Raw genomic sequence first — 23,678 nt, 5'->3', positions numbered from 1 at the left:
TATAGAAAGCTGTCAGTTTAGAATGAAGTACCCCAAAAGAGCAACAAAAAACATATCAATCAATCAATCAATCAATCAATCAATCAATCAATCAATATCCTTTATTTAACCAGGTAAAATTCATTGAGATTAAAATCTCTTTTTCAAGAATGACCTGGCCAAGAAGGCAGCACCATGATAAAATGAGAACAATCAACCACAATTCTCATACACCACATTCAACATCAATTAAAGTACATACAAGATCAGGGACAAGACTATATGAAGATTGAAATGAGTACAGTTAAAAATGAAATAAATAAACTGGTGACAGATGAATGAATAAACCCGGTCATTATCAGAAAATAGTTTTATTATTATCAATTATTATAAATGCAAAGAAGTACACAGGTTAATGCCAGTCACTCATCACAAAGTGACAGATTAAACCACACACACATCAACAGTAGGTGCTGGGTTAAATACAGAATATAATCTTAAAGTAGAATTTACACACCAAGCTATAGTTCAGACTTCTTTATTCAAACATTAGACAATGTTTCAATACATGGAGGATCTATGCTAAAACCATCATCCCTCACCAAACCCATCAAGAGAATACAGCCAGAAGAAGAAGACCACCCTGTCACATACTTGGCTGGTAATAGGCCAAATTACACTTTCTCTAAAAAGCCAATTACTGACGGAGTAGGAGACCTCATGTACCTTTTAGTAACATCTCCAGAAAGGTGAAATGTCTGTCCTGGTGGAGGCAAATTAAGCTCACTTTATAGAGGTGTCCTCCTGAGCTCTTTCTGTGGCTACAATGTGACACATATTGATCCTCTGTGCAATGCTCTTAAGCTTCCCAACATAAATCAATTTGTATTAAAATTTCAAAGGTCACAAATTCAGTAAAACTTTACCCACTAGACTACCAGAAAAAATTCTTAAAAATGATATTGCATGCTGAGAGCCCAAACGTGTATACATACGTAATTCATTTGTTCTGAAATTCAGATGTCTAAAACAACCATTCTCAACCTTGGGATCCCGACCCCAATTGGGGTCGCGAGATGATTTCTGGGGGTCACCAAATCATTTTGGAAGTCAGCTCATTTTGGTCATTTTGTGTATTTTCTGGTAATTTTGTGGTCAATTTGTGTCTTTTTTGGTCATTTTGTTTCCTTCATTGTCATTCTGTCTTTTTTTAAGTCATTTTGTGTCTATTTTTAGTCATTTTGTGTCTTTTTTGGTCATTTTGTTTCCTTCTTTGTCATTCTGTCTTTTTTTAAGTCATTTTGTGTCTATTTTTAGTCATTTTGTGTGTCTTTTTTTTGGTCATTTTGTGTCTTTTGTGGTCAATTGATTCTTTGTTGGGTAATTTTGTGTCTTTTCTGACAAATCCCAAAGTAGCTCAGGAGGTCACAATGGACCTTTAAACTTAGAGCAAAGGACACAGAGAGATGTTTTAGTCATTTTTGTCCAAAATATGTCGTATCAACTGAGTTTGTGGGGGTCGCAGCTCAAAAAGGTTGAGAATAGCTGGTCTAAAAGACAAGATGTTAATCAACAGTTTATATCATAAAATCACTCATTAAATGAATGCATAATAATCTTCTGCCACTTTAAGGGCAGTAGGTTGTAACTGAAAACAGTTCAAAAGACTCAATATTCTTTAGTTTGACTGTCAGTACAAATTCTAAATAATTCCCACCATCTCTCACTTGGACACAAGGTTTTTTTTCTCAATGCAGAATTGTAAAACTAGCCTTCCTGGCTACTCGAATTAGATAATTTTTGCTCATCTCTGCACTTAACAACTATTTCTCAAATGTAGGACTAATGTAGTGACTGCTGTCTGAACATTTCATTTTCAGCCATCATCACAGTTAATGGATGAGCATGAGCGGGCACACAGCTGTGAAAGCTACTCTATTAGTATACAGATGGTATATAGATGAGTGTCCTTTTTTCAGCACTTTTCATTTGTGTTTTTTTATTAATTTATATTTCCTGTTTTCCTGTTGAAGCATCACAGCAGTGCTGAGCAACAAGTGTGGCTTCCAGCTCCAGTACCAGATGATCTTCTGTGTTTGGCTCCTGGCCTTCAGTCCTCAGCTCTGTGAGCAGTTGAGACGTTACAACGTAGTACCAGCCCTGTCCGACATCCTGCAGGAGTCTGTCAAGGAGAAGGTCACTCGAATCATCCTGGCTGCCTTCAGGGTATGTGGGCCATTTCTCACTTGGTCTGTATGTCTTTAAAATGCCACTTTAAACTGAAGATTTTTGGACCGTACTGCCTGAATCTCTGTCCCTTATCATGGCAAAGGGGAGCTGCAAGATTTGTTTCCTTTTTTATTTTCTTACTCTAGATTTTTAGGAACATTTTAACACTGAAAATATGTTTTATGTTGCGTTTCCAAAGTATCAAACAGAAGAAAATAAGCAATAAACCCAATTTAAATCACCATATAAACCCTGTTATATATGCAGTTAGGTAAAGGCTAAGATTATAGTAATAACATATTTTACAATTGTCAGAAAAAGCACCTCAGAGCAACTGATGGAAAGACCTTTCACTCTGGGGGGGAAAGGTGCATGAACTTGGAGCTATCAAGTTGTTTTTAAAATTGCTTGCAAAGGTTTGTGGGTCGTAATTTCCTGCCGGTACTTTTATACTGATATAGGAAAGCCTTTATGCATTTTTCAGCACAGCACTTTGAACATTTGCATTTAATTAGGCTGTATACTTTATCACAACAAGAGCAAACTGAAATGACAACAGATGAGGCAGCCTATAAAACAGCAAAGCACATAAAAGACACATAAATGCGATTTATGATTATGCTGCCCTTTCATCTACCGGCTGTGATTGCTCAAAACATCCACTGAATATTTCATGTAGTCCTAAGAGCTGCGTTCTGGACTTACTCTGTTGTTTAATATTGGTGCCAGGTAATGAATTCACCATACTATATCCAGACAAAATTAAATTAATGGCAGCGGCCCCATTTCTCTTCACATACCATGGTGCTTTTACACGAGAGGATTGAGTCTGACATGGCACCAACACAGCACTGAAACACTGAAATACAGTGAAAATCAATGTGATAACATTCCAAGTGTCAGAAAGACAACCAGTTTGTTTTCCATGTTCCTCAGAGGCACCAACACCTCAGAAAACTGCAACTCAAGCAATATCCTCTTCCTGTTTTGTGCAATAAATGGCCTCCATTGATTCCGAAGGCCGGCAGAATTTCATAGTAAAAGCGAGGCTTGTAGGAAACAAGTCTAAACGCTGATATTGTGATATTCTATGTAGGGGTGTGCCATATCGTATCGTTCACAATAATATCGGTATATTTTTTTTATGGTTAAAAAAAATGCATATCATGATATTGGCAACGTTCCTACTTCTTGATGTAGTGGTTAAAGTACTTACTCCCTGTCGCTAAACACATGCAGCTTTCAAAATAAGAGCACGGTGTGTTAAGAGAATCCACCACAGAATTTACAAGAAGATGCCTTAAATAAAACATACAAGAACCTTTATTCTCCTTTACAAAATTTCATTAAAATATGCCCCCGGAACCCCTAAATGGTTATTTTTATATTTTCATATTCAAGAGTCAAGAGTAAAAAAATTAGTTTGGCAACTGTTGAGATTTGCACTTCAAACTACATTTTAGATTTTTAATTATTTAAACAGACAAAAAAATTATATTTTCTATATCTTTTTAAGTATACATCGTTATCGCAAAAATAGCCTGCAATATCATGATTTTCTTTTAGGGCCATATCGCCCACCCCTAATTCTATGGCCATTCCTATGGGCAATCAACATTTACGTTATAATGATACGTTAAAGCAAAAAGCATTTCCATTGCCACTTCAAATGGAAAGCCTCTGTGATATTCTAGGTTTGTCCAGCCCGGTAACACCGGACAGCCTTAGAGACCAGGCTCACCGGAGAATGGTGTGGTAAATGCCATTGATTACATGCTTGAAACATGAGCTCATACACTATTGGGGGAGAAATGTTGCTGATTTTCAGAGTCCACTTTAAAGGAGTTATTTAAGCTTTCTTGTATTTCTCTGTCGGACAGTTTCTATCAGTATTTCACTGTCATAGTGACCTCAGTAAACAGAAGTCTGTTTTCTTGATGGACAACTTTTCTTATGTCTTTTTTTACTGAAAGAAATTGGTTTGAATTTCTTGAGACTGTGTTGTACTGTATTATGTTTGCCTCAATGGACTGCATGTGTTCTCGCTTTGAATTTTCCCTGAAGCTCATTCATCACACCTCTAACGCCAGCGGAGCTGTCACATCAAACGTTGTGTATGCTCTTATAAAGGAAGGAGCTCAATTTTTAATTGGCGAGAGAAGTTTGCAGTTCGGTTTCACTGCTGAATTACAGCTAATTAAAAGCAATGGCGGGCAGTGAAGGGAGACCCTGAAACGGCTTGACGTTGAGTGGGTTTTCCCGAGAGTCGTTCAACTCACCTTGCAGCAAGTGTTTTTGACGTCGAGTGAGGAAAGCTACAAAAACGATGCTCGTAACCAACAAACAAATTGTTTTTTCAATTCGGCTGCATATATTGTCTCATGCAGATTTTTTAGGATGCTGGATTTATCAAATGAAATAGGAATTATCTTTTTACAAATTCCTTTTTTCAAACATATTTCACATGTTGCTTTTTTTCCCCAAATGTCCTAATTATGCAAATTATTCTGCTCACCACATGGGACTTGCAATGTGAATTAAATTATCTGCCCCATCTGGGAGTCCTTGAACACATCCTGAAAGGCAGCACTACTGTGTTTGAGGATCTGTTCACCCAGACTTAACTCTGCACCTAAAAGTTGTACCATATTTACAACACAGATTTTTCCAAGAAAGAAACGATCAGACAAAAAGTACGTAGTTAGCTGTAGATATTCGGTTAGGGGTTCAGTCAAAGTATGGTGTGGGTTTCCTGCTGCTGAAGCCACTTTTCTTTTTAGTCACTGCAAAACATCACCACCAGAATATTCTCTCCATTACAGCCTGAGACTGAGTTTCTGTAACACATATTTTGCTACAGAAATGGCTTTTACAATACTTTACAAAATGTTCTTGTTGCAGCGCAGCACTGCATTCATCCCCTTCACACCTCACTCACAACACCTAGAATTGAATCCTGGTTTAAGAGGTGTATTTTTAAATGCACCCTGGAAGAAATGCATACCTTCAAAAATGTTATATCTATGGATAGAAGCAAGCAATTAAAAAAGTCAAATTAATTGCATGCTTTGTGATCAATTAATCTAAAATAATAATTGTTATTGTGCTATGTCAAAGCTATTCAGCTGTTCAGTGATGTGTGGTGTTAAGGGGCATCATAGAGAATCTGCACTCCAAAACTTAAACATATTTTAGTAACACTTTCTATGAAGACTACATCTATAGTGCATTATGAGCGCATTCATAGTGAATTATAATGCTCATTATAATCAATCATAATGCATTATGACTGCACTCATAAACACATATAAAGCTTCATGATGCACTATATCAACAGTTATAAATATAGCTTATAATGACTTATAAATCCAAGTGTCTTATGAGTGATGAATGAATGATGAATCATGAAACATCATGATTAGCTATACTGCATTTTAGATGCGTCTATATGAACCTCACTTTACTTAAAGCATACATTGATCATTTATTTATAGCTTGAAGCTTTATATGTGTTTATGTATGCAGTCATAATGCATTATGATTGATTATAATGAGCATTATAATTCACTATGAATGCGCTCATAATGCACTATAGATGTAGTCTTCATAGAAAGTGTTACCCATATGTTTTTACAGTGATGTCAAAGACAGAAAAAAATAAGCTGGAAAGACACTGTTGCTCAACAAATAACTTAAAGTAACTGGTTGACTTTAATAATTACATTGTCTGTCACTCAACTATTCAATCACTTTACTGATTGTTGCAGCACTGAGTTTTGTATGTTCATTGATTTATTTGTTGTGTGGGTTTATTCTTTCAGATGTTAAATAGCTAGCTAATGTCTCAAACAAATGACATACTTATAACTGAAGTGGTTATTGTGCAACATCTGTTCCTCACACTTTTCTTCTCTTGGACAGAATCTTCTGGAGAAGTCCTCAGAGAGGGAGACTCGTCAGGAGTACGCCCTGGCCATGATTCAGTGCAAGGTGCTGAAGCAACTCGAGAACCTCGAGCAGCAGAAGTATGATGACGAGGACATCACCGAGGACATTAAGTTCCTGCTGGAGAGGCTGGGAGAGAGCGTGCAGGATCTCAGGTACTCAGTCAGTTTCCACTTCACAAACAACAAACCACTCAAGTAGTTCAGATGCAGAGAGCACAATGTGAAGACTGCAAAGAAGAGAGCTTTAAATCGCTGTATGCGAATCTGTTCAATCCTAATGAAAGTAGTATTTTTTAAGACATTTTCAATTTATTTCAAATGCTGCATTGTTCACAAGTGTGGGTGACCTTTAGATATTCTCTGTATTTGCAACGTATTCACCTCAACCATATTATTTACTTCTTAAATCACTGCTCTTCACAAGAGATTTGAAAGGTTGAAAGAAAAGTAGCTTTGTTGCCAAAGAAAATAGAAAGTGCAGATCCTTGGACTGTCCAATGAAGTTGTTATGAAAAATGTTTTAATGTTCTATATACTTGATAAAACTTTAACACTTTTTTTTCTCCAGCTCATTTGATGAGTACAGCTCTGAACTCAAGTCCGGCCGCCTGGAATGGAGTCCTGTGCACAAGTCTGAGAAGTTCTGGCGTGAGAACGCCGTCCGCCTGAACGAGAAGAACTACGAGCTCCTCAAGTAAGATGAAGCATGTTTTTGTATTGTAATGAGACACAAGGGCACAAAATATGCTCTTGTAATTATGTGAATGTATTCTGAATTTATACGAGAACTGAAATGAAAAGATGTGATTTAATTCTGAAAGGTTCAGTTCATTGTCATGTGAATTGTATTTCCTTTTAGCTGCTAAACTAAGTGTTAATTATTTAGACTTTTATATAGTCTATGAAGTTCATTTTCATGCTCAATTCTAAGTTGTGTTATGGGGTTTTTTATACTTTTTTGTTAATTGTTCCACACATTTGGTCCTAAATTCAACAAAAAATGGTTAAAAAAAAGGGTCCTCCAGAATATCACATCAAGACACCATAGAAAAATCCATATTACATGTCATTTAGCAGACGCTTTTGTCCAAAGCGACTTACAATAAGTGCATTCAGCCTGATGGTACTAGACATAGACCATAGGAATCAAGTAAGTACATAACTTTAAGAGCTAACTGTCATCGCTAAAGGAGTGCTATATGTTAAAGAAGAGAAAAGAATAAGATTTTTTTTTTTTTAAACATATATATATACATGTTAGGTGATGTGTTAGCCATATCTTGATTTTGAATCAAAAACTGCCTTAGGTCTGTAGTTTGTGGTTGTGAAGTTTCATAAAACCTAACCTCTTCAGCTATTTGTGGACGTCCATCTTTCTGATGCTGTAACAGGCTACATTTTAGCCTGCCATGTTCTGTAAACCTGTTAAAATCCCTTGCCCCGTACCCCCAATTCCCCTAAAGGTCTAACTTTGTTTTTCTCTTGTTGTGTGATTGTCCAATCTAAGGGCTCAGATCACAAGAGATAGAACATCAATTTGAGCTTTTTTTATCCCAGCCACGTACTCTGTGGGGCCAGTGATGTTCAGTAAAAATCCTGATCCACCCATCTCATTGTCTCCTCATTGTCCTCTCTCTGTAATCAGGCATCATCTCCACTTAAATCTCTCTCTTTCTTCATTAGTCTCTTTACCCGACTCTCACTCGGGCTTTGTCTCTTTTTGAACCCCGAGGTGTTACTTATTTATTCAGCACGCCTTACCTCTTATGTCCTTGGATTTAGATTTCAGGGTTTGATTATCTTGGTTTTAAATGTAGCATTAACCTTGGCTTTCTTACATCCAACATTTCTTTAGGGAAAAAAATCTAAGCCATTTATTTTATGAGGCTTTCTCTGTAAGGTCCTCGCCTTGAAGCATCTGAGAAATGTGTTTTTCAGAGTGAATGAGATATGAAGGAATGAACCTTTCGATGCAGACTGACCTCTGTATTCAAATCCCTCTGCTTTTTTTCTGCTTTTCTTCAATAGGATATTGACCAGACTGTTGGAGGTGTCTGACGATCCTCAAGTGATAGCAGTGGCAGCTCACGACATTGGAGAATATGTGCGGCATTACCCACGGGGAAAGCGGTAGGACATATTTTTTTTGTGTTAGATAATGCTGAAGTTCAGGGTGTCTGTCACTTCAATCTTCGTAAACAAGACATTCATATAAAGAAACCCAAGGACGCTTTTAGAACATTAATCTAGCAATAAATGTCACCAGACCTCCCTGCATGAATGTTTTAATTAGGGCTCTGAATCACAAGTTTCATCACTATGAGATGTTGTATTGATTCTTTGGACGATAATATGATATTTACTGATATCACCGAAGTCTCTGATTTGATTTAATTCATGGGCCTGCGATTGATATGAGGTGATATCATATGTCCAAAAAGCAACTAAAATATGATTTGACAATTTTATTACTGAGGTCTTAGAAATTTAAAATGAAAATCAAGCTTTATTTAATAAAAAGGAATAAGTATAAAATAGCAATTTCAAAATAAAGGCGTAGCTTAAAGGTGACGATATGAATAGATATTTTCACTTTGCATAGATAATATTGGATCGTTGATCAATAAATCAATATTTCGATTATTTATTATTTATCATTATTACACTCCTGGTTTTAATCCAAGCTTTTCTGTTCCTTGTTGACAACAAATAACAACAAATTGTTGTGGTAACCGATCTTGCTGTGCACACATGCACTGTTAGCACTGTTAGTTGCTAACCGCCATGTTGAGAGTTATGTGCAGGTAACTGTTGTTCTCCTAATCCTGTGTACAGCTGCTTTAAATGCTCTGAGGCTGCTAGTTTGTATCTGGACTCCTCCTTTTTCTCTCCATGTGTTTTTTAAGTTCCATCAACATTCGTTATCCTGATTGACTGATCGATCCCAGGTTCTTCTTGTCTTCCTTATCCATCTTATTACCCTGTAGTCAAGTCTCAGAGTTAATTTGGACCCATTTCCATTCTTGCACTTGTAATTAGACACTAGATTGGATGCACTCACTTGATGTGTAACAGAACTACTGTTTCCTGTATTTCACCTACTTTTCTTTTCTCTGGTCCCACCATTTCCTGTGGTATCAAATGCATTATGCTCGTCTGATTTCCTCTTCAAAGCACTATGTCCCTTTACAAGGCCAGTGACCCTTTATGGGATGCATACAGCATTTCAGTCAGGCAGCTTTCAATTACCTGGTGCTGGACCGGTGAATGACCTTATACGTGAAAAAAGCTCCGGTTTTCTCTGTACCAAAAGCTTTCTCCCATTATTCTCTGTATTTATCCTGTTTCAGGGTGATTGAGCAACTGGGTGGAAAACAGCTGGTGATGAATCATATGCACCACGAGGACCAGCTTGTCCGTTACAACGCGCTGCTGGCTGTGCAGAAGCTCATGGTCCACAACTGGTATGAACACAGTCACATAGCTTCATTCATGTCATTCATTCAGATGTGGTTATGAATAATGTCTGCACATTTTAGTTTTATCTATGTTTGTCTATGGTACGCATTATGATGCCTGTTGAGAAAAAAAAAATTTGAGTGCTTTTTTGTCTTAATGGTGCATAAGTGAAAAAGAAAGCTTTTAAAATTATTTTAACATTGTTTATTTAATAAACAAGAAGATAAAGGATTCAGTAGCTTCAACAGGGTACAATACATAACATTTTAAATTTTAAAACATTATAAAAGGAACTTTTTTTAACCCGTTTCTTGTCTGAGTTTTGCCTATAGGCAACATTGAACCATTGAACCAACGACGCATTAAAATTAATGTCTTGAACAGTCTAAGTGTATGAAACTATAAAAAATGAAGGTTTACTCACCTATAAGTAGAAATATATTTTTCCAGATGGATAAGGGCCAGGAAATGGCGTTTTGAGTGATTTTTTTTTGTGGCCCAAAATGGCAAAGTTGTTTCCCTTGGAAAAGTCTGCAAAATAGGGTTTCAATATGGCCTCCTGGGTTTCCTATACTCTTCCCTCTTTTTTAAAGTATCACATCACTCAAAAACATGCATTATAGAAATTTGACAGGCCAAAAATGGGTGTGTTGCCTGAGGGCAACACCGTACCATAGAGGGTTAAAGAAAACCATTTTACTCTACTGTATATACAAACTGTTGGCATTTTAGTCTCATTTTGACATTTTAGTTGAACTTATTTCATATAAGATCGTGTTTTATCATTATGCGATGACAAAAACAGGTTTTAATGATTAATAATTACATTTTTCAGAAAGTGTCAGGGCTTGTGGGCTGATGGTATCAACCTGAAAAATATATCCAGACATGTAACATGTTCTGATTTGCATATTTATGTTCAACAAACAGGCCCATTACTGTCTTTTAAACACTACAGAGTCCTCATGATTCTGCTCATAGCAATGCACCGGCCTGGCTTTCTTAACCCACTGAGGCCTAAAACGCCTAAAATAAGCCCCTAAAACCTGAAGTTCTTCTCTAAATTCAACAGAAGTGTCAACGCTTCTACTAAATAATAGATTTTTCAGCCTCTGTAGCAGATAGAAATGAAATTCAAAAAGTATTTGAGAGCTTATACAAATACTACAAAACGACGTATAAGCTTTCCAGGCTTCAATGGGTTAATACGATACGATAACAACCCACAAAACAAATGCATTAATCAACCACCCGCACTGCAAACTGCCAGCTCTTTGCTATGTATCGCAAAAAACAAAAGTGTTGTGTGCTTGTAGACTTGTTAATTAATTGCTCAGAATAATGCTTTGTCACTTTTTGACCCGCCCAACCGAGCCATATTTTCTTACCCCAACCCTCACAAAATGCAGGATGTGGGTTAACCGTCCATCACTAGTGTTCATTGTGTGCTGCTGGTGTTTCCTGATTTGAGCAGCACAGGACACAAAACTGATGGGCATATTGACATCCAAAAACAGTTCCATATTCTGTCTCCGTTTTTTTCCCCTCAAAGAAATAAAGACAGATTTTGATATCCTGATACACATGGTGCCTATAGATTCCTGAGATCTTCTAGTTTCAAATTATATCAGTATATCGCTAAATATCGATACTTGGCGGCCAGGAATCGATATAATATCGGCATGCAAAATATTGCGATACTATGCTGTATCGATTTTTCCCCCGCCTCTACCGCACGTCCAAATGGTTAAAGGCCCTGACCACCCTCACAGGTATTTTTCAGTTATTACGGCTCATTAAATATCTGCTTAGGTTGAAGTTGGGCGAAGATATTATGGACATTATATGAGGGTAATGGACTGTGTGCTGATTAAACTTTATGTTATGTAGCCAACAGGAGATGTCACTCATACGCCCACACAGTCTGAAAACAAAAATTACGTTCTAAATAAGTATAATGACTTGTGTGGCAGCCTTTAAGGATGACCTGAGATACCTTAACCCATAAGAACCCAGACCCAGTTATCCTTAAAGGATGTGTTCTATAAGTGGACCACATAGAACACATTTCTGATGATTTAAAAAAAAAAATGTCTACCCCTAAATGTCAAAGATCTGTGATGTGACATATACATTACAATGGGCGTTTATGGTATTTATGTTTATGATATTTTTTATTTTAAAATAGAAAAAAACTAGACACATTTTCTGCTTAGAGACACAAACTTGCCTTTTTCTTTTGCATCTCCATAACATATATCAAAATAGTGACTTTAATTTGTTCAAGAAATATGGTCAGAACAAGTTAAATGTAACACAGGACACCCTATTAACGGATTAGAATCGTTAAATGGGTTTAAACTTAGCCTAGTAACAAAAAATAGGCTTTTTAAAATTAGCTACTTTTTCACATTTCTGTTTCCAGTCACAGCCACATTTTGGAGAAGTTGCTTCTTGTCACAGTCACATGACCACCACACCAGGGTGTTGAGTATACGTCGCTTAGGGATTTAATGAGTTAAGGTGAAGCATAAAGCTGAATATGGGAGATTGTAGAAGATTTAAAGCATGGGTCTCAAACTCGCGGCCCGCGGGCCAATTGCGGCCCTCGTCACGATATTTTGTGGCCCCCACCTTGATATGAAAGTTTAATGTGAGTTTTATATGAATGACATTTTACTGTGTTGTGTGTGGAAGGTCCCTTTTATTACTTTTTTGGGGTAATTTTGTCTTTTTTTTAATAATGTTGTGTCTTTTTTGGTAATTGTGTGTCTTTTTTAAGTAGTTTAGTTTTTCTCTGTCATTTTGTGTCTTTTTGGTCACTTTGTGTATTTTTTTGGGTCATTTTGTGTATTTTTTTGGTAATTTTGTGTCTTTTTAACGTAATTTTTTTAACGTAATGTAGTGTTTTTTCAGTCATTTTGTCTTTTTCTGTAATTTTGTGTCTTTTTTTGGTCATTTTGATACTGCCTCCAGCGGCCCCCAGGTAATTTGAGTTTGAGACCCCTGATTTAAAGTGTTTGTTACATGGGTGTCACCATGGGTTCTTATGGGTTAAAATGCGCTAATGACATCAGTATTCAGTTGTTAAAGTCTGCATTTGTTGTCTCATTTAGAGACATCCAGCATGTCACGACTTACAAACTGTTTGTTATTCACAGAGAATATAAATAGAAAGTTTTTTTTGCTGTTGTGTTTTTCACACGTCAAGGCAGCGACTAGTGAGTCAACTGTTAATCAGTTGCTTGCTGGTTGTTTAGCGTGTGCAGAGTTTTGACACTGTGGCTGCTAAGTAATGATTGCCTTTGTGCACGTTGATGCTGAGTGAGGGCTGTTTGTTTTGAAGCAATAGTTTGACATTTTGGGGCAATACACCTATTAGTTTTCGTCTAGAGAAGATTGATGCCATTTTCATGTCGGTATGATGAATGCGAAGCTAAAACCAGTAAGCTTAGCTTTAATTCTTTTATAACAAAATTTAAGGAATCCTAATGTTATGCATTTCTCCCTCGCTCTTTTAATCCCCACATATTAATATCAGTATCTGCCTTTAAAATCTCTATTTAGATCTCTCACTAGCACAGTTACAAATACAATATGCTGTATTTCTGAAGCACTGGGAAATACTTTAGCTTTAATGTGGAGATGCCGCTCCTCACTGTTCTCCGGGCTCAAACACTCATCCTGACCATCATCTGTGTGTTTTTTCTGTCTAATGGATTGCTTGGAAACAGAAAAAAATCATCAAGCAGCAAGTCAAATTGTGTTTGTTTTGCTGCCACTATCTAAAACACACTCTGTTCCCTGAGCAGCTGTTGATTGTGGTATTGTGTTTAATCTCACATTGTAGTGCTGTTTTCCCATCTAAGTGACCTTAATGTTCCGTGTAAACTGTACCTTCAGTGGAGGGTAGCACAAAAGGTTTTCTGTGCAGAAAGAAAAGCAGATTCCCATTATCAGACGCACACTAGATGCATTTTACTGATCTCACCTTGAATTCTGCAACTTCCAACATAACATATATTTATCTTTATTTGATCCCATAATAACATCTCATGGGCTAAGAGATAAGAGAACCATTGTAGAAAGAGTAAGGTCTTTTGCAGGGTTGATTGCATTATTCTAAAGTTTTGCAGTTTGCTTAAAGCTCAAAGATATCTTCACGAGTTAGATACCTGTTACCTGTTAGATAACATATGCAGAACTTGAACATAATGTGAATCTCATAAATCAAATCTCATGTTGTTTTATTTATCTGCAATGCAGGAGTGAAGTTGTGTAAAAAGCTGGTGATAAATTGAATTGAAAGGGATCAGATAAGAAAAACCTGCACACAAGTGCTGCATACAAATATTGAAAAAAATAGGAAATAAACTTGCATTTAAATTAAAGTCTGAGTTGACAACCGATGTAATATTCATCATACGCCTCCAAACTCCAGCCAAAGTTAATTCGATTTGAAGTGGAATTAGATATTTCATCACTCAAAGCTTGTTCTCTCACGACCTGAAAGTAGAAGTGTGTTTTTTTAAAGCCTGGTACACGAATCACATCAGAGGCAACAATCTATTGTGCTTGTGTTTTTCTTCTTCTACTCCTTATGACACTTTATTTGCCTTCCATGGTGATCAACTAAACTTCATGTGGCAACATGCAGATTTCAGCTGTGCAGCAGCACAATGATTGATCTGTGTTACATTACATGACATGTGTTGAAAAAGGTTAATTGGCGTCTTTGGAAGCATTTCTGCCAATGTGTTAAAGAAAATGAGAAACTTTCATTGTGCCTTCGTTTATGCCTTGCAGACTTGCACGGCAAACTTATTGATCTAACCTGGGTACATGTTTCTACAGCTAAAAGTTTCCAGTTTCCTAACTACTGCATTGCAAAATATATATTCTGCCTTTAGTGTCCTGCTTCAAACCTCCCACTGGAAGGACTGGCACACATACAAAAAGCCCTAATATGAATTATTACTCATTATATTCAGATTAGAATGTCATTATGCTGAGAAAGTTTGTCATTATAATACCTTACAAGTATGGATTGATCAATTCTGACTTTAAAATGAACTACAGGTGCATCTCATTAAATTAGAATATCATAGAAAAGTTTATTTATGTCAGTAATTCAATTCAAAAAGTGGAAAGAACACATATCAATCCATTACACGCAAAATTAAACATTTCATGTCTTCATTTATTCAATTTCTTCTAATCGTAATGATTACGGCTTATATTTAATGAAGATATATTTAAAATCCAGTGTCTCAAAAAAAAAAAAAAATATATATATATATATATATATATATATATATATATATATATATATAATATTACAAAAGTCCAATTTTAAAAAGTATGAATGGAAATGTTGGCCTCTGAAAAGTATGTCCATCATTATGACTCAATAGTTGGTTGGGGCTATTTGACTTGAACTACTGGAAATGGACATTTCCATAATATTCTAATTTATTGAGATGCTCTTGTATTGGATATCACCCAACAGGCCCATGCCATATATGTCGATATGATAAGCCGATTTAATAATAGGCTGCTCTATCCTTGATCAAACGCCCATCTTTGACAGCATTTTTAAGCTTTGTGAAGGCAAACATGATAAAAGTATGCACAAAAATACTGAGAGTGATCTGTACAAACAGGTGTGAGGGGGGAAAAACCTTGGTAATTGGCAAAATGAGTTGTAAAATATCGTGCATTCCTGCTTACTTTTTCATCTCAAGGCCAAATAGTTTCCTTCCACAGTTAGCTGTTTGTAGCTGGCTGCTTATCCTCCAGTTTGTTTACATCGGCATGTGAAGAATGGGATGGGGCGAGCTCATGTGTCAAGGTTTTTATTACGCATTGGATTGTGTGCTTCCTACACATACTGCCATTTAAACAGTGTTGCTGCACAGTAAATAAATGACTGGAACTAAAAAAGAAAAGTAAAAAAGAAATAACTTTAAGAAAAGGTGAAGTGACACTCACCCACAGATTGAAGATATTTTCAAAGTAGCTCACCACACCCACTGTCACCTTGAGTGGGTTGCCTTCCTGTTGTTTCCCTGAGAAGATCTTCTTGATCTACTTTCTAAGGCCCCTGCTGTCATGACAACAGCACAGAAAAATATGTGAACTTAAGAAACTACCATTATTATTTTGCCCTTCAGTGTTCCTTGTAAAAAAAAATTGTTCCCTTTAAATGTTTTCTGAACTTAAATAAGTTGTTACAAAAGGTAATTTTTGCTCTCAATGATTAAAATCCATTAGCTATTCAGAGTCATTCTGTCTTTGTGTTGTACTGCCGTCAGTGTCTCGATGGAATCACAGCCCTCTCTACAGAAATCCATAGTTTTCATGGACATATATTATTAGATTGCATTTCTTACATCCGCCTGGCAACTAGGAACAGAAAATTACCCACATTTTTGTTCAAGATCATTGTGCAACTTTTTAAAAAGCCGGAACAAGAGAATGAGAAATTTCATAAGTGGGAAATTGATGAGAATTTAAAGGGTTATGCCTCTTTCTGGTCCTTATTTCACTGAAACTATTACCTAACAGAATGTACTAGAGCTGCAACAATTATTCGATTAATGGAACAATAATCAATTATTAAATTAATCGTCAACTATTTTGATAATCCAATAATTGGTTTGAGCAGTTTTTTAAAGACAATAAGTCCAGATTCTCTGATTGCATCTTCTTCAATGTGAATATTTCTGGTTTCTTTGTTCCTTTATGACAATAAACTGAATATCTTTTTGGTTTTATGGATGAAACAAGAGATTTGAGGACGTCATCTTGTGGTTTGGGAAACACTGATTGATATTTTTCAACATTTTATTGACCAAACAAATCGATTAATCGTTTAAATAATCGACAGATTAATCGATGATGAAAATAATCGTTAGTTGAAGCCCTAGAATGTACTATTGATTTCTACTGATCAAATGCTCTTTATTTTTACAAATTGATTTTTGGATCCTATATAAATGATCTTTGCATAGTGCAAGCGCATTCAGAGCTTGTCCAACATGTGCTGATAATGCATGCAAAGTAAGGCACAGGGGGCAAAGGGATTATGTTATTAATACATTAAGACCTAAGGCAGCCTCAGAAAACAACCTCCAAAACCTAAGCATTGTTTCAAAACAACCTTCCAAAACCTGAGGGTTTTCTGAAACCCTGCAGAGAATGTCAATGTTTCCTAAATCATTTATTTTCCAGCTTCTGTAGCAGATAGAAATACAAAATGAAAAACTTTGGAAAGCTTCAACCACCGGCTTTAACTAAAAATCATTGTCCATTGTCCTAAAAAGCATTAACATTTTTTTAGAACATAAAAAACAACAAAACAATAATGAAAACTGTCAGTTGTAGTGCAATAACTATATCACAGTTTGTTTATGTTTTCTTAATAATAACCAAAATCATTATCAAGAAAACAATGAAAAATGGCTCTATCAGCTCTTAAATTAAACTCTTATGAGTTATTTTTGTTGTTATTATTATATTTGTCCAAACAAATGTACTTTTAGTTGTACCAGGAATTAAAATGAACAATAAATTAGAGAAAACAAGGGTGGTCTAATAATTTTTCCATGACTGTTTATACACGCAAACATTGCATCCTGTCTAAATGGGTTAATGTGTGGATTAGATCCTAATACTTCAGCCTTTTATTTAACTTGTTTTATTTTTTATGATGGCCTCTCATTGGCTGATGCTATTTTCACATACAGTACAACCTGATCATTGCTTGTTATATAGCCTTTGATTATGTTAGAAAATCCAATTTATTGGGTGTTTGTATGTTGACTGTCCAGGGTTAAGCATCTATGGATAGAGAGCCTCCTGGATGTAGAGGGATGAGCCAAAGTTATGAAGGCCATCCTTCCAATTATTGTCATCTTCCTTTATTAACTCCCTGGTGGTATTCTGAAACCGCATATAGCTGCTGTTTGATGACCAGCTAAAGGTTATCACTGACCCTTTGAGGGAAGTGTGGATATTTTTCAAGTTAGATGATTTTCCACAGCGAGTCTGCAGGTGTTGATTTCTTCAATTATCTGCTGGGATACAGTGAAATCCCCAGGTGTACAGTATAAGCAGACATATATATATATATATATATATATATATATATATATATATATATATATATATATATATATATATATATATATATATATATATATATATATATATATATATATATATATATATTTCCTCTCTGGTCAAAGCCTCCACGCCTGCAATTTAATGCTTCATCTCATTGTTGACGAACAGTCTGATATTTATATGTATATGTAAATATACATATACATATAAAGCATATATATATATATATATATATATATATATATATATATATATATAAATATAAATATCAGACTGTTCGTCAACAATGAGATGAAGCATTAAATTGCAGACATGGAGGCTTTGACCAGAGAGGAAAATATAAACACAGAAAAGTAAAAACTATCAATCTGAAAGTCTATTGTCTTAATTTAAATGTTGCTATTGTAGTTGATACAGCCTTTTAAAAAACAATGTCAGGTCATTTTTATGACTAATTGAAAAAACTGTTTTTCTAAGTAGTACACTGCTGTTTTTTCCTCTTTTTCACATCCTAAATTAAACTCTTTCTTAAGTACATAGAGCCTGTTATTATTTTTGCTGTATTATTATTCAGCTGTATTTTGACCTCACGCAAGAAAAAGCACGGAAAAGCACTTAAACTCTATTAAATAAGAAAAGGCTATTGTCTTTGATGCAGCTTTGAAAAAAATAGGAAAATATGCTCTACTTGTAAGGTTACATAAACAAGAAATGGGGGGAAAAACAGTATTCAGGTAATTTTTCTGACAATAAATAATACATCTGTATTCCTAAGCACTACACTGATGTTTTTTTCTGTTTTTCACATCTTAAATTTAGACTCTTTCTTAACAACATAGAGCCTGTTATGTCATATCAATTTGCCGCGTTATTATTCAGATGTGTTTTGACCTTACAAAAAAATGGAAATGTCAGAAAGTACATGAAATCTCTATAAATCAGAAAGGCTATTCTGCTACTGTCTTTCTTGCGTAAATAAAACAAAATAAAAATAGAAGTAGAAGAAGGTTAAATAAGGGAATCAACAGATTTGTTGCTCCAATGAAACATATAGAAATTATGTCTATCAGCACTCAGTAATTTCCATCGTCAAATTGTACTGGTCGTCCTTTCTGATCGTAAGGTTTTTAGAGACATTTGATATTTCTGTTAGAAAAGGTGAGTGTCATGATATCATATCATATATCATATAAATGTTTCTGCCAAGAAGAAACCTGAAGAGAAGTGTGACCTTCAGAATAATGGCATTATATTTCGACATTTACATCATGTCTGCATCAGAAGCTCATATATTCTGAAAACAGTCATCTAGACATGAATTAAACTCTGAAGGAGCAGATTGATACGACTCTGCTTTCTGTTCGGTATGCAGCTGAACTCTGAAGCTCGCAGATCGATCACTGGTGTTACTTGTCATTTGTTTAATCCGCACAGAGGCCTTGTTGACACGCTGAGGCTGCCAGGAAATCACTCTTCCAAGAAGTAGTCTGACACAGAGCTGAAATAATTCAACAGTTAATGGATTTGTCGATTTGCAGAAATTTTAGGGGCAACTACAGTATTTTCTTTACTGGTATCAATCAATTTTTGAGAAAATAAAGTGGAAAAAATACCAAATATTCTCAAATCCCCATTTCGCAGATGTGAGGAATTGCTGCTTTTCATGGCAAACTGAATATCTTAGTGTTTGGGCTGTTGGTTGGACAAAACAAATCGATTTGGAACTTGTTAAAGGCAGTGTTGTAGTCAAGACCACCTAGACCGAGACAAGTCGATACCAAGACCAGTCCCACCCGTCTCCGTTAGTGTTGCTTTGCCGAATTTACAAGTTGCTGTATTTTCTTTTTTTTTGTAGTTGTGCACAAAAAATCTATGTGGTTCAGGTAAAATAAAATTTTTATTCCAGACGAGTTGGTTCTTCTCACAGCTTCTATCACATGCACTTTTGAGCAGTGCATGTAAAAGGAGGCGGGAGGGGTGACATCGATTACCGGTGACAACAATTTCAAACGATATGAGTCATGTTATTGGTTGTACTTAAAGCAATATGATAATAATAATGAGTAAACCGAAAAATGCACAGTTATTTATTTTATTTATTTATTGTTGTTTGCACTTAAAAAACATACAATCGTTAGGAAATAACAGTACAAGAAACAGTAAAAGAAAATGCAGGAAAGATCAAAAAGCCCAAAGGGCTTATACGCGACCCTCCCTCTTAAACCTATAAGTAACTATACTTTACTTAAATTGCATAGTTAGATGAAAAATTAAAAAAAATACAAACAAAATTGAAACAAAACAAATACAAAGGTGTAGAACATCTATAGGGATTTTTTGAGCTTGACCAAGACAGATCTCGAGTACTACAACACTGGTTAAAGGCATTAAATCGTTTTAAAGACAAATCAATCTTATGCTAAGCTAATTGGTAGCTAGCTTGAAGTTTCACATGCGTGAGTGTATTTCCTAAAATGTCCTAAACTGTTGCATGAAAAAACATCAGGTGGATGGGGATTAAGTCAAGTCAAGTCAACTCAAACTTTATTTATAGAGCACATTTAAAACAACCGGGGTTGACCAAAGTGCTGTACAGATATCACAGTTACAGGAAATACGGTAAAAACTAAAATACTAAAATACATAAACACAGTGCAACAATAGAATAAAATAAATAAAAAATATAATAAAATAAATAAAAAAATTTAATAAAATTTTGTTTTTGCAAGATGTCCACTTAAACTTGATTAAAAGCCAGGGAGAAAAAGTGTGTGATTAAAGTACCTCTAATTCATTATGAAGTTTTATGTTTTATTAAAGGATCCCCATTAGCTTGTGCCGTGGCAGTTCGCTAGTCTTCCTGGGGTCAAAACATTCCAACAAGTAATACTCAACAGTCCTACAACAACTTTAACAGTAAAAATACATTCCAAAATACATTAGAAAAGTGCAGCACAAAAGTTCAATACAAAATGCAGCACAAATTTTGACAAAGACAGTTTGTAGAATGAAACCATTGAATTATAGCCATTTGGATTAAATGTTTAGGAATAATTGGTCAAATGCATTTGATCAGAAAACAAATAACTGAAGTGTGTGTTGTGTTGGGAGTGCTGAGCTGTAACTTGTTGTGTTGTGTTTGTTTCACAGGGAGTATTTGGGAAGACAGCTCCAGTCCAGTGACCAGCAGCAGGCTCCGGCGGTCGCAGCCCGAAGCTGAACTGCTCCTGTGCACGTGCGTGTGTTAATGTGTGGATGAGTGTGTATTGTATGTACGTTGTTGTTTACCATTTAAAAGATCAGCTGTTGATTTGTTTGTGATGATAAACGGTGTGGTTTCCTCCTTCCACCCGCACCTGAATGATCCTCGATGTTACTTGATTTGACCGTCGTGCTCCGTGTCGTGTTCTCAGCTCAGTGACGTGTGGTGACTGAAGTCGCACTATTTGTCTGTGATAATGTACAAAACTGAAACTTATTTAAGTCTTACGTGTAAAACATTGGATCCTAAAAATAAAGATGCTTATCTATGGTGTTCCTGTGTTGCCCTTTAATGAGATCTTGATAAGATTATTGATTTTTTTTATCACATTCGATTTCCTCTCAAATAGTCAAAGCCGCACGTGAGGCTGAGTTACACGATTTCTTTTCTCAAGTGTTTTATTGTCGTCATTGTTTACTATCACCTGCCTTCAGGCTCAGATTCAGGGAGCCATCTGTTCATCCTTCAAGCTGTGCCTGTAGTAGCGAGTAAAAACATATTACATTTTACCTTTGTTGATGTGAAGTGAAGGTAATGCAAAGGTCTCTTATTTAATGCATTTTTTTCCATTTCTCTGAAAAATCACAGTGGATATATAAAAGCCTGCCTCCTACATAGAAATCAATGTGCTTCCACCTCATCCTTTCACTTTCACAGCTCTAAAGGAAACATACAGTCCTCACATCTGCACATCTAAAGTAAAACCTTCTGCTCTTACAAAGATAATGGTGGTCAGTTTTGAAAGATTACCACTCTCTGAAAGTATCAAACTACATGTTTATTATTGATGTTGTAGTATGCTGTGATGTAGACCTTGCTTGCATTTTATTGAGGGGTGTTTCTAATATTTTGGCCACTCTATTTACATACAGGGGAGGTAGGGGTGGGCAATATGGCCCTAAAAGAATATCACGATATTTCAGGCTATTTTTGCGATAACGATATTCTTGACGATATTACGAAATACTTAAAAAGATATAGAGAATATGTTTTTTTAGTCTGTATAAATAAATAAAAATCTAAAATGTAGTGTGAAGTGCAAATCTCAACAGTCAATAATAAAAATAACCATTTAGGGGTCCCGGGGGCATATTTTAATGACATTTTGTAAAGGAAAATAAAGGTTCTTGTATGTTTTATTTAAGGCATCTTATTTTGACAGTCTTCTTGTAAGTTCTGTGGTGGATTCTGTTAACACACTGTGCTCTTATTTTGAAAGCTGCATGTGTTTAGCGACAGGGAGTAAGTAGCTTTTTGTGATTAAAAAAACTTTAATAGTTAGCTAATGTTAACCTTACGCCACTACATCAAGAAGTAGGAACGTTGCCAGTATCATGATATGCATTTTTTTTAACCATGAAAGAAATATACCGATATTATTGTGAACGATACGATATGGCACACCCCTAAGGGGAGGCCTCGAATATTGGAAACAACTGTCAATGTTAATTCCTGCTTTGTTTGATATGGACAGAGTTTTTTCTGTGCTTACGATATCTTCTGGCAGTTTTTGGAGCTCCATAACTTCAGAGCTGTATGGCATGCTTTCATATAGAGCTGCAAAGATTAGTTTGTGGCAGTATAATTGATCTGCAGTCTTGTTTTGAATAACTTTTGATTTTGGACTGTTGATCAGACAGCATGAGACACTTAGTGACATTACCTTGAGCTTTGGGAAATTGAATGGCTATTTTTCACAATTTTCTAGCATTTTAAAATGATGAATTCTACTTTGCAGCCTGATTTTCATATGCAGCAACTTCTCCCAACACTGTCCTGAGACAGAGGCTCTCCAGACTTCCTTCAGTTCTTCACAAACAATCTGCCGTCAAATCACTGCGGCCATCTCAGTCCAATCCTCCGATGATTAGGGAGAAGCAGATAACGCCTCACAGCCTGCAAAATATAAAGTTTTGGGCGGAAGATAAACCCTAACAACATTACAATGAATCTCATCCAAAACTGACAAATATGCAAAGGGGTTTTTTAGTGTTGAGAAGATTTTCTAGGACCAAATTCTTAGATTGCATTAAATTTGTAGACCACATAGCTCTTTCATCAGACTGCAAATTGATTTATTTTGTTTTGCTTTTGTAGCAAAAAATTTCATTATGCAACTCTGTGCTGCAGAATGGCCGTAAACAAACCTTTCCCTTGTCCAATAAACATACAAAAGATTCCTGTAGGTCATTAAATATGACCCAACCAATTAGGAAACATTGATTCTGCCTCACTGCAGAGCTTTGTTCTCAAACCATCACACAGGAAGGCCAAAACCTTTAGTCCTTGAAACATTATTCACTGCGTCTATCTACCATCTCCCCTAAAAATTACAATAACCCATTTGTCTTGGATGAGTGGCTCTTAAAAGAAAACAATTTTGTGACTATCTTGTGCAGTAATTTAAATTGAATCTGAGGTGTGTGACCTCTTTTTATACGACCTTGCTGCAGATTCTTCCTATATGAGGAGTCGGGGCAGCTGTTTGAATGTGATTTGGCTTCTAAAATATGATGTGTTGATAAGAGACTGAATCTGAATTTTGAATTTAACTAGGAAACAGCACCCAAGGCTGCTTTTGTTCATGTGCCTAATTTATTTTTCCCTTTAATCAATCCCTGAATAACAATGCAGTCAACGCATTTGTATGGAAAGCAACAAGTGTAATTATTCTT

General features: G+C 35.7%; 1 protein-coding gene across 2 annotated transcripts in view; it reads left to right on the top strand.

Annotated features, from left to right (window-relative positions):
- The window catches only part of atp6v1h (ATPase H+ transporting V1 subunit H), a 29,125-nt gene extending 7,849 nt beyond the window's left edge, over positions 1 to 21,276 (top strand). For both annotated transcript variants that reach the window (XM_059344212.1, XM_059344211.1), the window contains 6 exons: positions 2,013 to 2,205; positions 6,130 to 6,308; positions 6,724 to 6,849; positions 8,184 to 8,285; positions 9,506 to 9,619; positions 20,892 to 21,276. In XM_059344212.1, coding sequence (XP_059200195.1) covers positions 2,013 to 2,205; positions 6,130 to 6,308; positions 6,724 to 6,849; positions 8,184 to 8,285; positions 9,506 to 9,619; positions 20,892 to 20,961 — 784 coding nt within the window. In that variant the 3' untranslated portion in view covers positions 20,962 to 21,276. The remainder of the gene's footprint in view (positions 1 to 2,012; positions 2,206 to 6,129; positions 6,309 to 6,723; positions 6,850 to 8,183; positions 8,286 to 9,505; positions 9,620 to 20,891) is intronic.
- The last annotated feature ends 2,402 nt before the right edge of the window (positions 21,277 to 23,678 follow it).

Source organism: Centropristis striata, chromosome 11 (genome assembly GCF_030273125.1).
Source record: "Centropristis striata isolate RG_2023a ecotype Rhode Island chromosome 11, C.striata_1.0, whole genome shotgun sequence".
Classification (NCBI taxonomy): domain Eukaryota; kingdom Metazoa; phylum Chordata; class Actinopteri; order Perciformes; family Serranidae; genus Centropristis; species Centropristis striata.
This window is presented reverse-complemented; position numbering and strand designations above follow the sequence as displayed.